Below are 15,081 nucleotides of genomic sequence, written 5' to 3'. Positions count from 1 at the left end.
TTGACGACACTACGCGGGGACGAAACAGACGATTCTGACCGCCTAGAGACCCCTCGGCGGAGATAGACCCAGCCGGTACAGCAAGTCAAGAGTGATTTGCGGAGGGCACTCAGTCTCCCCGGATGCAGAGAGCCAGCAGGCGCAAAGTCATAAGCGGTCCCACGGCAGGACGATACCTTCCCCCCCTCTTTTCCCCCTTGGGGGCTGTGTTGTAGGTCTGTCTGTCTGCCCCGTTTGTCTGTATTTGTAAGTACACATATGTGGTGGATGCTTACCAACGGGAGTTTGTTCCCATGTTACAATTGAATGCCATGTCTGTAAACCATGTAAGTTCTAAATAAAATTTAAGTTGAAAAAAAAAAAAAGGATTGGGTTAAATCACTACTACCTGAAGGACTCTACCAAAAATACACCTTCAGCCTAGGAAGAAACATTCACCCTATTGTGTGTCAAAAGGTATTAACAGAACAATGTGGCTGCCCATCTGACAATGATGCTTGTGCTTTCTCTGCCCATGACCTGGCAAGTGATTTTGGGAGAGCGAATTTGTGGTGGCAACAATCTGTCTGAGATATAGGCTTCGGATATGGATCCTAATGGGCAGCCTTTGAAGCCGCTTCCCTCTTCTTGTTCCACTGAATTGCACAAAAAAATCTTTCCATTTTCCAAAATTTAGCTTTTGTTCCTTCGATTGTAGCAAAATACTCTAAGGGGGTCTTTGAAGTGGGACTCACTCCTTGTGCGAGTCTGGGTTTACAGGCAAAGGTGGAAGGTTGCCACTGTATAGGAGCAAGAATTTGGTGTCGATCTACCACCAGTTTCGTGACAGAAAATAACAGGATAGACAGACAAAGACCCCAGAAGAAGTACACAGAAGACAGACACCAATCCTCACAGCTCCCTTTCCCATGCCAATTCCTCGTTTGCTTGACCCTACTAACAGGCAAATGGTCCTGACACCTCCTCCTGATTGGTTGCTGCTGAGCAATGCAGTCAATCAGGATGGAGAAAACTGCCCAGCCACCAAGCAACCGCCCTGCTTTTTCTCTGCTCTGGGAGAACATGGAAATCCTACGGCACCCTTTTGTTCCTCCCATGCCCTGGTTGAGAAACACTGGTTTAATAGATATAGAACAGATGGGTGCAAAAGGTTTGGCTCCATAAGCTTTCTTAATACCACAGGTGAGAGGTAGAACAAAGGTTGAAACCTACAGTTTACTGGAGGTGTCAACTTGGTCAGGGCTTTAAGAAATCTTATTACGTCAGGGTGACAGATTAGGGGCATACAATTCGCCTGAATGCCCAAACTACTGAGATCTGGACCTTAAAAGAACAAAGGCTCAATCCTTTTACGAATCCTGTCTGCAGAAAATACAGTATTAATGTCATTGATCAGTAGAGCATTTATTTGTCGCACAGAACTGCTGGAAGACGTTCCAAATTCTGGTGTAAACTTTGGAGGTGAAATTATTTTTTGCCTTAAGAAGTGTGTTCACTACTGGCATTAAGTATACTTTTGTTCGCAGTGCTTTCCACTCAGACGCCAAGCTGCTAGAAAAAAATCTGTTGGGATCTCTATGAATCAACGGCCCCTGATTTAACAGTCCTGTAAATATTGAAACATTCTAAGTGCACGCCATATTTATCAGGTTCACAAATCCATGGCCATTTGGAGATGAGTTAACTTTTAATTTTTGCTGCGTTATCTTCTTCAATACACGCGAATCATAGAAACAGTTGGGATCATATAGGTCAGACCAATTTGCCAAGGCAGACTCGTAGCGTGTCCACTTTAAAGCCAAGGAAGTTAGAACCTGAGAACAGAAAATCGGTCAACCTTTCTGTTGCTTGGAGACACCATCAGGTCTATGGATGGTGTTTCCCACACCTTGAAAATGAGTTTGAATATAGACTGATCCAGCTCCAACTCCCATGTATGGACTTGTACTCTACTCAAATAGTCGGCTTAAAAGTTGGTGTTGCCTGGCAAATAGAGGGATGTTAGGGCCTCCAAGTTGGATTCTTCCCATCTCAATACCTTGTTGACCGTCTTGATCATTGGCATACTTGCGTAGAACTCCCTGCTTATTGAGGTAGCTACTACTGTAGTATACGCCAAGAGTATTTTTTACTGAATTTCCTTTGAAGAAACTGGTGCCAGGCTGCAATGCATAAAGGTTCACCCTCATCTCAAGGATATTTATTTGGAGAGATGCTTCTACCAAGCACCACTGGCCTAGCATCATGTCGAACTTAGAGTACGTGCCCCAGTCCCCCAGACTGACATACATGACTCTTCCAATGGCATGCCTTTGTGCTCAGATCTCTCCACCATAATCAAGACTTTTTTTGCAGCATTGGTAAAAACCACTAGCTGATCTAAGGCTCCTGAACTCTTACTGTTGCGGAAGGAAGTCCGAAAAGGCCTCATATGTAGTCATGCCCAAGAGATGTCTTCTATTGCAGCCGGACTAAGACCCAAGATTCTCATGCAATATCCTCCGATTGAGCCACCTGTTCTGAAGCACGGATATCCTGAAAACCTGACCTGTTGGGGGGGGGGGGGGGGGCTTGAAGACTGGAGTTGGGAAACCCTGCTTTAGCGTACCATTTTTTTTCTGGGTTCTCACATTCTTGACTGAAAAACGGTGATGGATGGGTGGACAGCAAATATTATCGTTGGTTTGATCTTGTTGAGGAACAAGGCATCCTCAATCTGCAGAGTCTCATTTATTAGCTTGATAAATTAGTGGAGCCCACATTGAAGGAAAAAAAACAAAAAAAAAAACTCTTGCCTCAATTCACCTTTTCCGACAATATACACATAGTCTCCGTGAAAATAAATATTCTTCTTGCTCTATTTTCCACTTTTGGCCTTTTAAGGCTGAAGATAGAGCTGGTGCAGCCAGAGTTTGCTGGAAAGAATTCTTAAACCAGAAGAAGAAAAAATAAATAAAAAATCAGGCAATTTAAAATCGAAAGGTTACGACGGTGGCAAAATGCGGCCAAAAGTCCCGATGCCACTGGGCCAGATCATTCGACTGTTAACAGGCCCGAGGCCCATACTGCACCCAAAGAAGTTCCAGGTAACCAAAGACTGCAGTGTAAAGAAAAAAAAAAAGACCCATTCTCCTACCCACAGGCAGGAACCAAATGACTGCAGGTAGGCGAGTTCCAACACCCGATATGCCCCGTCTACAGGAAGTTCTGACCTGGTGCCTGCTTATGGGGAAGGATGTCATCCCCATAATGTCCTGCCATGGGAAAACACCCAGGAAAAATAGGCTTCCGATTTGCATCAAGGTGCAAGGTGCATTACTGGCTCAAGCAATTACGTGGTCACGATCTCGGAAGTTCGATGGCACTCTGGTGATGCCAGACTTCATGCATGAGCGGGGTGCTCATGCTAGAAGTCTGGCATCACCAGAGTGCCATCGAACTTCCGAGATCGTGACCACGTAATTGCTTGAGCCAGTAATCAGGTGGCAATGTGACTGGCCCCTCAGTGACGCAAAGAGAAGTGGAGCATCCTCCACTTTTAAGGAACATCATACGGGCACTCGAGGGGTTGAGATGCTTGATTTACAACGCTTCTTATCTGCTACTTGTGGAAACAGATATCTGTAGTTCTTAAACAATGAAACCACCAAAACAATTTGCAGGTCTTGTATAACATCTCAGAGCTTCACAAAACACCTCAAAACATGCATTGTGCTACTTAAGCTTTACACTACCAAGGGAAGTTGCCACGTACATGGCCACAGGATTGTTCAAGTTTTTGCAATAAAAATGGTTATACTACGATTACTGTATCAGTGTTGTGAGGTACGGTAGCAAACCATATATCAAGGTTTCCAGAAAACGTTTACATTTTTAAACTGGTGTTCTTCCCATATGTACATTTACTCCCACAATCTCGCCAATCTAATTAGTATGCGAGAAATCAGGATTTGTTTTAAAAACTTTGCACTGCAGTGTGTAATATGGCCATCCCCTATTTGTGTGGTTGATTCAAATTACTCTCCATGTAAACGGTCATTTTTTTTCTATTTAGAAATGATAGCATATAATACATATCCTTTGTGCTGAAGCAGCGGCAGCCATTTTTCTCATGACAACTGTGAGGAACAGGGGGGGAGACTGTAACCATTTACATGTTGCTGGTCTCAGGTAGTACTGCAAGTCTAGCAGACAGGTTATTTACTTCATTTGGGACTGCTTGAATTGCATGCGAATGTGTAATTTTGTGAAAATCACTCGTTTTCATTTTGGTCGAAGACCCTTTCACATATTTTACCTCTGCTGCTTTGGCTGCTTCTTCACCCTTTATTGAATAGGCGGAAGAGAGCTTCAGCGATGTGTATCGGTGTCCGTGTATGCGTCTCTGTATCAAGGGGAGTTTTTCATTAAACTGATAGACAATGGGTGCACTATTGCAAGGAAACTCCCATGGAAGTTTATGGGATTTAAGAGCATCAGGTGCAAGATAGGGGCGGAGTGGGAACTTTTCCCACCACCCCTAAGGTAAGTGTTTAGCTGTGGCATTAGAGTAAGGGGTTAGGATAATGGGTTAAGGTTAAGCTTTTTGGGGTAAGGTAAGGGGTTAAGATTTTTAGGGTAAGGGGTATGAATAGGGGGTAAGGGGTTAAGGTTTTTAGGGTAAAGGGTTTTTAGGGTAAGGGGTTAACGGGTTAGTGTAAGGCGCCAAGGTTGAAGGATTTTAAGGTAAGGAGTAAGGTTAGGAGGTTACATTGGCAGTGAAATGTCCTAACCAGTGTTTCCCAACTCCAGTCCCCAGGGGAACCCCAACAGGTCAGGTCTGAAGGATATCCCTGCTCCAGCACAGGTGGATCAGTCAGCGGCTCAGTCATTTTGACTGAGCCACCTGTGCTGGAGAAGGGATATCCTTAAGACCTGAACTGTTGGGGTTCCCTGAAGACTGGAGTTGGGAAACACTGTCCTAGACTGAACTAAGGGACAGCAGCAACAAATGGCAGAAGGCACCATCCACTTCTTAGCTGGCATGAAACAGATTCCAATTTGTGCATATGAAATATTTGCACTGGCCGACTCCATGCCCAATGTACCTAGATGAATGACCACAAAGCACAAACTTGACATACCAGCAGGCTGACGGCCTTAGAATGGGACAGCAGCTGGAACAGGACAGGAAGCACGTTCAAGTGGAGCATTGCAGAGCAGAGAACAGGATCCTCCGCTGTGAAATACAGAGAACACACTACTGCACACACCCGATATTCAAACCGTTTCCCGTGTACAATCCTAAACACAACGTTCTACGTACCCCAAATCATTCTGAAGGCCAACGTTTAGCTTGCTTAGTGCACTGTGGTTGAAGCATTATAGAAATGAAAGGTGCAGTCCCAGCAAGGTTACGCTTAGTGACAATGTTAGACCTTGCCGTGGTCACTACATAATTATTGATAATTAATAAAAGACGCGCCCAAAAAAAAAAAAAGTATATAAAGCATTTTTGGCATGTAAATATAATTCTTGGAGTTGTTTATATGATTTTTTTTTAAATGTAGTGGAGGAAAATCCTTTTCTTGCTTATCTTTTGGGTATTTCCTATGAATAACAGGAAGAGATACTGTAGTGACAACCCAAGTTCATAAGGAGACGCAGATGTGTATAAAACCAGGCACAAATGGGTACGTGATGTTATATAAGCAAAAATATATAGAAGATGGTGTAGGCTCAGTTTGGGACCCAACAGTTGTTCCCTTTCTGCTACTTTCTCCTCAATAGATTTCTGGCAATTATCGTTAGCATCGTGGGATCTATCTATCCAGATGCAAATGGGTAGGTAGGTGGATGCATGTTTTTATTTATATAGCGCTTGTACATAGTGCTTCACAGCAGTAATACACGTGATAATCATATAAATAACAAATAATACATAATGGGAAGAAGTGCTTCAGACATAAAAGGTAACATTTAGGAAAATGAGTCCCTGCTCTAAAGAGCTTACAATCTAATTGGTAGGTAGGAAGAACGTACAGAGGCAGTAGGAGGGCGTTCTGGTAAGTGAGCTGTGTCCATAGAAGAAATGTGCAAACGGTGCACTGCTTGTGGAATATAGAGCACAAAAACACGGCGGTGGCTGGATCACTTTAAAATAAAAATGACTCGTTTATTCTGGATCTTGCAAAAAAATTTGTTCACATAGCGCTGTAAGAGGTACTCTGACGCGTTTCGGGCTCCCTGCCCTTTACCAAAGATTAACTACCTGTTATTCGTGTGGATTTGATGTTACATTTGGATATATTACATGGCATATTATGGCCAAAATGCATTTTTCTGAGCACGGATACAGAGCTTGTCTCTAATGTTGCTTCAGGGTTCTGGTAAGTGCATCTGCAGGGCACCAAGCTTTATTTATGAGGTGTAAAGTATCAGCCACGGAGCTACTCATATGCTTCGTTAAGCAGGTGCGTTTTAAGGTGGGTCTTAAAGGTGGATAGAGAGGGTGTTAGTCGGGTAGTGAGGGGAAGGGCATTCCAGGGGTGTGGGGCAGTCAGTGAGAAAGGTTTAAGGCGGTAAACCTAAGGAGGTAAAAGGGGGTAGAGAGAAGACATCCTTGAGCAGAATGCAAGAGTCGGGATGGTGCATAGCGAGAAATTAGGGCTGTGATGTAAGGAGGGGCAGAAGAGTGTAAAGCTTTAAAAGTGAGGAGGAGAATTGAATGTGAGATGCAGGATTTCATAGGAAGCCAGGAGAGTGATTTCTGGAGGGGAGATGCCGAGACAGATTTAGGAAAGAGTAGAGGGATTCGGGCAGCAGCGTTTAGGATAGATTGTAGGGGAGACAGGTGAGAGGCAGGGAGGCCGGACAGCAGGAGGTTACAGTAATCGAGACGGGAGAGAATGAGGGTCTGAGTCAGAGTTTTAGCAGTCGAGCAACAGAGGAAAGGGCGTATCTTTGTGATATTACGGAGGAAAAAGCGACAGGTTTTAGCTACCTTTTGAATGCAAGAGGAGAATGCGAGAGAGGAGTCGAGTGTGACCCCTAGGATATATATATATATATATATCCACCTACCTAACCATTTGCTTGCTATAATATTACAAATATATATATATATATATATATATATATATCCACCTACCTAACCATTTGCAAGAGATATATATATATATCTTGCAAATGGTTAGGTAGGTGGATATATATATATATATATATATATATATATTTGTAATATTATAGCAAGCTCTTACTGTTGGTGTATGTATGTATGTGTAATATATATATATATATATATATATATATATATATATATATATATATATATATATATATATATATATATATATATATATATATATAAAATCTCCACCTACCCGTTTGCGCCTGGATAGGTATAGATTGATAGATCCTACGATTCAGTTGACAATTGCAGAAATGTATTGAGGACAAAGTAGCAGAAAGGGAACAACTGTCGGGTCCCAAACGGAGACTACACCAATCTTCTACATATTTCTGCTTGTATGCTTAATGTGAGCCACACTACTGTGGTTTGTCCCCTTCACATGATACCATTTTACCCTTCTTCGTTTTTTTTCTATATCAATCCAGGCGCTCCATCTACAAAAAATTTAACACTACTCCTTACTCCTACATAACGCTATAATGAATATGGCTACTCCGCCAGCACTCTGGTCACTTGCAGCCATCCAATTATTACAGCTCCTGACACCCACTTCAGTTACATAGATTATTTGTAATACGGTGAGAGAAGCTGAATCAAACACTGCCATGCTCAGACGCATCACTAATTCCAAGGGACCTGTAATCATGGGCGACACACAGCATTGGGTTGCTATCCTCCGAGCCCTCCAGGAATATTTATTAAAGGTGCTACTTGTTGATCAGAAGAAACTTCCCAGGCTTGCGAGAAAATAGCGGAAGTGTTGTTGCTAAATATAGCAAATGCTATTGCACCGTTGCGGGTAAAATAGTGCCATCGTCCCGCCCCTTTATTAGGTGCAGTTAAATCAAAACAATTCTCGCTTCTGCCTCTAGCGCGTTGTGTATTCTCCGCTGCAACGCCCCAGCGGCTGTAATAATGTTGGCTACTGTACATCTGAAATCGTCATGCTTTATTCCCCTTGAACATGTGGTCAGTGCCTCTGCCTTTTACCTGTCAGGTTATTGAGTGTCCACAGACACTCCCGGACCAAGAATGGATGCTCATGCAGATACAGCTGCATGAAAACAAATATGGCCGCCAGCAAACGGCCATCTTGGATCCGAACCTTGTTGCCCGCTAAATCGACTTCTGCAAGTAGGTTTCCCAGGCAGCGCAGCACTGGGCAGATCAGCTGGAATGTGACAGAAACAGGTACACAATCACTGGCAGCCTTAAAGTTAGGCTATACCATGAACATGCATTTGGGAAGCTGCCATCTTTCATTGGTGATGTGAATTATTTGGTGCCCTAAAAGTGCACTGAAATTAATCATGCAGTCTCTTTTCACAGCTTCTGAACTTTCCTGTTATCTTAATGTTCTACTACAGCAGCAGAGAGGAGCAAGCTCGGTTTGTGCTGTTCCAAGAGCAGTAGAAGCCAGAAGGATTATTAATGAATCTTTGGCCTCTCATATATTGCAACCGTCCTTCTCTAGGGGATCCACAGGCCCCAAGTGTATGCCTTTATCCAATATAGCTTCTGGGCAGCTTTCCACCTGTGAATCAGCAGTAGCGTTTTTTTCAGCAGAGGTAATCTATTGTTTTGCCAACAACTTCCGGTCAGTGACTATATCTGTCGATTCCAGAGACCCCCCATGATACAAAAAGCTCCCTAGGTGACAAGTTTCTTGCTGACCGACTCCTGTGGTCCTGGACCACGAGGCTCCCAGGTGCTTCCTTGCAGCAAGAGAGTTAAAAGAACATTGTGCAGTTCAGATTGTTCGTTGAATGTCTGCAGTTTACTCACCAGTTCCAGCCCCTGAACTGCTGTTTTTGAAGCAAGTGCAGCTGTTTCCGTGAGGAAGAGGACCAGTTTGGACACAATGCCCTGGGAGATTAACAGCGTGTTCTTCAGCTGGCTGTAACAGAACAAGAGAGCTGTGATGATTCAAACAAAACATCCCCAGTGTTCCGTTTGGAACAGCAGACATTTTTTAAAGATGAGATGCAGTGTGCTTTGTCTGGATGTTGTTAAAAAGAACGGTGCCTTCCAGCCCCGATCATCACTGCCATATAAAAGCAGTTGTACTTTGAGAAAAATGGGAAGATGACAATCCTAATCTAGAGAAAATACAATAAAGATCTTTATTGTGTTAAGAGTGATATGAAATAATGACAGACCTAGGAGGGGGCTTTGGCTTGTAGCAGAAAGTGGCAGGGTCTAGGTCAGTGGTCTCTCTTAAATGTTTTTACTAAATTGAATTGCACCATGGGTGTTCTTTGCACTTTCCTCTTTTTGTTTTTACATGTAAATTATTCTGCATTTGATACCATTTTCAAATGATCAGAAAATTACAGGGAACCCTTTAGGGACGCCCGGGGAACCCAAGAGTTCCTAGGAACCTCTTTTGAAAAACACGGGTCTAGATCTTTCTACTTGGGACTAGAACAGAGATCTTTTTTTTTAACTTGTATTCTGTGGAAACCAGCGTTTGCTTTTTTAATGAGATGTTATCAGAGGATGTCCGATAGCTGATCTTGGACTCTTAAGGACCCAATCATTTGAATTCTTCCTTTGTTTTTAATTTTATAATTAAAAAAGGGTATCAAATGTTGTGTTATAAATTAGATATAATATCCACAACTGTTAGTTTATGCAAAAATATATAAGCCCCACAAGAGCAATTCTCTTTTTACATACAGAAGGCGTTGGCTTAGCAAAGTCACATTTGTTTTTTTTAGAGGTTTGGAGTCACACATGTTAATGTGTTTCGCAGTTCATAAAAAGGTTGAGAACAGTGAGCTAGAACAACGTTGGCGTATATGGAACACAGTTATGGAAATAACCAACATTTTGGATCCGAGTTGGAGGCATCATCAACTGAGAACGCAGATGCGAAAAACAGCATATAGTAGCTTTCTTATCTTCTCAATGGCCAACATGTTCATACATGCGTTTTGGACCTACGTTACCTGCTGATAATATAATGGAGACACCAAGAAAACTCCACGGCCACCCCAACCCACTCCTCTGAATCGGACCTCAATAGCCGTAATATGTCCTGTGGGAGTCCGGAGTCCAGGACAATTCTGCGTAAAGAAAATAATGTCCTCCTCATTTCTTTCAACAGGTATTAATGGAGAAGACTTGGTCAGTATCTACCATGAGGCAACAGTTGATTACATATGGTAATTCCTGATGGACTGGACTCATTCATGTAGTATATTACACAGGCATTTTTAAACTTTGTTTCAATACTTAAAGCAGCAGAACATGGAAAAAATCTAAAGCCTTGTAAGCTAAAGTATGGGATGCTCATGTTTGGTACTACTATTTTATTGTGGAAGCCCCACCTAATTTTACAATCATATGGTGCAGGGATAGCTAACTCCAGTCCTCAAGGATTACCCACAGGTTAGGTATTCAGGATATCCCTGCTTCAGCACCGGTGGCTCAATCAGTGGCTCAGTCTTCAACTGAGCCACTGATTGAGCCACGGTGCTGAAGCAGGGATATCGTGGATATCTGACCTGTTGGTAATCCTTGAGGATTGGAGTTGGCTACCCCTGATATGGTGTGTTGAGATCAATATCAATATTGGGCTGATCTGCTTCTTAAACAAAATCAAAAGTGCTATCAATATGATTAGCCCTCCCTAGAATAACGTACAGGTCACTTACGGAATAATCTTTTCCGGGGCTTCTTTTGACTGCAGTAGCTGAGACAGCGAGTAACCGAGGGCTTCCAACACAGCCATGTGAGGGGACTCAAGCACAGAGAGAGAATTTAATGTCATTATCCTTCTGTTAGGTATGTATTGCACAGCAATGTGGAAGTTCAAGAAAATATAACATATAACTGAACAGCTGCAACTGGTAACATGTTTCCTGTTCAGAAGGATCTCACACTAGTAAGATGATCATGTACTGCAGGCCTGCACAACATACGGCCTGCATGCGGCTCGTCGGGGCACCCGGTGCGGCCCGCGACGGACCCCCTTCACCCCCCTCCCTTCACCCCCTCCTTTCACCCCCTTCCAGAAGGAGCGCGCTCCAGCAGTGTCTGTATGACCGCGCTCTCTCCTCTCTCCCCCCTAGCCTGCTCCAGCAGGATGTCGCGCATCCCTTGCGCTTCCCTGCCGCCGCCGTCGTCAGGTAAGCATGGGGGAGGGGGGAGGGGGGTGGGCTGCTGACATGGGAGGGGCTGCTGACATGGGGGGGCTGCTGACATGGGAGATGGGGGGGGCTGCTGACATGGGAGGAGGAGGGGGGGCTGCTGACATGGGAGGAGGGGGGGTGGCTGCTGACATGAGAGGAGGGGGGTGGCTGCTGACATGAGAGGAGGGGGGGTGGCTGCTGACATGGGAAAAGGGGGGGTGGCTGCTGACATGGGGGGGCTGCTGAAATGGAATGGGCGGGCTGCTGACATGGGAGGAGGGGGGGGCTGCTGACATGGGGGGCTGATGAAATGGAATGGGCGGGCTGCTGACATGGGAGGGGGCTGCTGAAATGGAATGGGATGGGGGGGCTGCTGATATGGGCTGTGGAGGGCTGCTGATATGGGCTGTGGGGGGCTGCTGAAATAGTAGTGGGGGCTGCTGAAATGGGCTGTGGGGGCTGCTGTGGGGGGCTGCTGAAATGGGCTGTGGGGGGGCTGCTGAAAAGGGGTGGGGGGCTGCTGAAATGGGCTGTGGGGCCCGACTGTTTTCCTTGTGAGGGGGGAGAGTGGTATGAGTTGCAGAGGGGGAGAGTGATGTGAGTTGCAGGGGGGGAGAGTGATGTGAGGTGCAGGGGGGGAGAGTGATGTGAGGTGCAGGGGGGGAGAGTGATGTGAGGTGCAGGGGGGGAGAGTGATGTGAGGTGCAGGGGGGGAGAGTGATGTGAGGTGCAGGGGGGGTAGAGTGATGTGAGGTGCAGGGGGGGTAGAGTGATGTGAGGTGCAGGGGGGGAGTGATGTGAGGTGCAGGGGGGGAGAGTGATGTGAGGTGCAGGGGGGGAGAGTGATGTGAGGTGCAGGGGCGGAGAGTGATGTGAGGTGCAGGGGCGGAGAGTGATGTGAGGTGCAGGGGCGGAGAGTGATGTGAGGTGCAGAGGGGGAGAGTGATGTGAGGTACAGAGGGGGAGAGTGATGTGAGGTGCAGGGGGGAGAGTGATGTGAGGTGCAGGGGTGGGTGGGATGTGTGTGGTGTGCCGGTGGTATTGTGTGTTTGATGTGGAGGGGGAGTATTATGTGTATGGGTGAGGAGGAGAGATGGGGGTATGAGAGATCGATGGGGAGTCTCGCAAAGGTTGATGATGGATTTTGGGGGGAGATATGAGGATGATGATGATGAAGGGTGCTGGGGGAGATATGTATGAGGATGATGATGAGAGGTGCTGGAGGAGAGATGATGATGATGATTTTACCCGTGCGGCCCAAATCTTTTTTCCTTGGAGCAGTTCGGCCCTTCTCACTGTACAAGTTGTGCAGGCCTGATGTACGTATCAGTTATCAAGTACACATAGCCCTGCACAGCTTACCTGGGTGCACAGAGCTAGAGCAGGTACAACTCCTTGCAGAAGCAGTTGATTCCTCACATGCTCGCTCTCCACAATGAGATTACCCAAGGTATACAAGCATAATTCCTAGAGAGAGAGAGAGAATATCCATATATCTCACGCCTACACCATTAACATTTGCTAACTAAACATGAACTAATGTATAATCAGCCAATAGGTTATTTTGTAATTACCTATTAGTACCAACAAGGGAAATATTTTACACTTATTCATAAAGTCCACTGCAAAACTTCCTGGATGAGACTTGTGGCAGGAGACCGTTGTACTGTTCCCTGCGGTCTCTACTCTTTAGCTGAGTGGACAACCAGTCTCCTCCCTCTGTTACTTTGTTCTGTGCATCTTCAGTCCCCCTCACAAGTCAAAAACCTAAAAAGGCAGACTGCCCCCAAATTCAGGATATTGTTTAGACTAGCTAAACTGGCCAGGACGAACTGATCTAGTTAGGCTAAAATTTTAGTGGGCGGGCACGCGCCTGTCGCCCGAGCGCTGGGTGCACTGAGATGGAGGCGATTGGGAAGGCGTGGCAGAAGCATCACCAAGCTTGTTTGCCCTCATTGGCTGAACCCCTCACGTGATGCGGCCGCCACCCGAAAAAAAAAAAAAAATGATTTGCCTTTTGAAAAATCTTCCGCGCGGTCGCTCATCGCGCCTGCGTGCACTATGGCTGGCCTGTATCAGCTGCTGCACTTTGTTTCCTTCAGCGTGCGAAATCGCATGCATCGTCGCGCTAACTATAATCGCAGCCTTACTCTGCACTTACGTGAGGTTTAGGGCTACTGTTGCATTGCTGAAGCATTTCTTCAGTAATATTACCGGCACACTGCTAGCAATCTGGTTTGACACATTCACTAACTGTACCCATCGATTATGGATCTGCTGACTCTTTCATTAGGAAAAAAAGCCCTTTACAGATTCTAATAATTTGGTGAAACCATCAGATTAAATTGGAGGGGGAAAATCAGATCAAATTGGAACTTTGCAGCTAGTCCATAATTTCCCCCATTTCTGACAGAGGTCAGATTAAACTTTAAGAGTAACAATAGTGAAATTAACATTTTTTTTCTAAAATCATATCCCATATACTTGAGGATTAGATCACACAATACCATGAGGAATTCAGTCGTTGAATAACTGTACAAAAAAATCTAAGGGGCATAGTATTATTATTAATGTCGTTTATTTGTAACTAGCAGATAGTACCTGTCATTGTTCGGGAAATGTATACAACAAAAGACGGGTGTCCAATGCTACATCCAATTGACAAAACATATATGGTAAGAAGTATAAAGTTAAATACTTCATTAATAATATTTTCTTGGTTATTTAGTTGAACACTTTGGCCAAAGCGTCATAAGCCTGCATACCAAATTTGCAGGTCCTAACACTACACTGTGAACCTTCCCTTTACCTCTGTATGAGGGGAAACAACCATAGTAGGTCCTGTCCATACAGCAAAATGAGAAAATCTCCCAAGTTAAAAAAGGTGGGGAGGGGTGAGTTCTGGGAGGAGGGGCCATCTACCTCCAAACAACTGTTGCCAGTTAGAAATTGAATTGAATACCTTGGCGTTGTTATGCAGGCTTATGACGCTTTGGCCAAAGGGTTTAACGAAATAACCAAGAAAATTTTATTATTGAAGTATTTAACTTTATACTTATTACCATATATGTTTTGTCAATTGGATATAGCATTGGGCTTCTCTGTCTTTTGTTGTATACATCAGACTTAGAACTATGCAACTAATTTTGACAGATTAATTATAAATCATTCTTCCTGGGAATGTACAGGTTATGAAGAATCTATTTTAGTGTTAGGACCCTTGAGACGTGGTCTGCCATGGAGGGGCTCAAGGGCTTACAACACTTTGGCCAAAGAGTTAAACTAAAAGACCATTTTATTCAAAAGATATCTCTCTCTCTCTCTCTCTCTTTATATATATATATATATATATATATATATAGGCACTGTACCGTGTATTAGTGTCTTTGGATGTAGCACTGAGCTCTGTCTGTGTTTCATGTTCTGTCTCTGGCTTTAAATATATTTTGCCATGCTCAGTAGCACTCCTCTTTGACATTTATTCGCATATATATAAGTTGTGGTTATTTTGGGGGTTCAATATGAACTTATAGACGCCCCAAAATATAATCTGTTTTAAATGCATCACTACATTGGGGAGATTGAGTAATATGCATTAAATCAGTGCTATTTTCAAGTGGGCAGGATCAGAATTCTTTTTTGCAGTAGACATGTCAGAAGAATATATAACTTTGTAGCTATATTTAACAGCACATACAATTTACCCTATTTATTAAAACGTGTCAGTGTGAACAGGTAATAAAACTTAGCGATACTCCAGATCTGGAGTATAGA

At 44.2% G+C, this 15,081-nt stretch overlaps 1 protein-coding gene across 8 annotated transcripts in view; it reads right to left on the bottom strand.

The window, feature by feature from the left end:
• TMCO6 (transmembrane and coiled-coil domains 6) overlaps positions 1-15,081 on the bottom strand; it is a 99,199-nt gene that overhangs the window by 12,492 nt on the left and 71,626 nt on the right. For 7 of the 8 annotated variants that reach the window (XM_075601957.1, XM_075601959.1, XM_075601954.1 and 4 more), the window contains 6 exons: positions 12,670-12,774; positions 10,831-10,916; positions 10,123-10,239; positions 8,957-9,068; positions 8,162-8,342; positions 5,124-5,218 (listed from right to left, as the gene is read on the bottom strand). In XM_075601957.1, coding sequence (XP_075458072.1) covers positions 5,124-5,218; positions 8,162-8,342; positions 8,957-9,068; positions 10,123-10,239; positions 10,831-10,916; positions 12,670-12,774 — 696 coding nt within the window. The remainder of the gene's footprint in view (positions 1-5,123; positions 5,219-8,161; positions 8,343-8,956; positions 9,069-10,122; positions 10,240-10,830; positions 10,917-12,669; positions 12,775-15,081) is intronic. The other variant, XM_075601962.1, reaches the window with a different exon arrangement.

Source organism: Ascaphus truei, chromosome 5 (genome assembly GCF_040206685.1).
Source record: "Ascaphus truei isolate aAscTru1 chromosome 5, aAscTru1.hap1, whole genome shotgun sequence".
In the NCBI taxonomy this organism is placed as follows: Eukaryota; Metazoa; Chordata; class Amphibia; order Anura; family Ascaphidae; genus Ascaphus; species Ascaphus truei.
The sequence above is the reverse complement of the archived record's forward strand: the minus strand, read 5'-3'. Positions and strand labels throughout refer to the sequence as shown.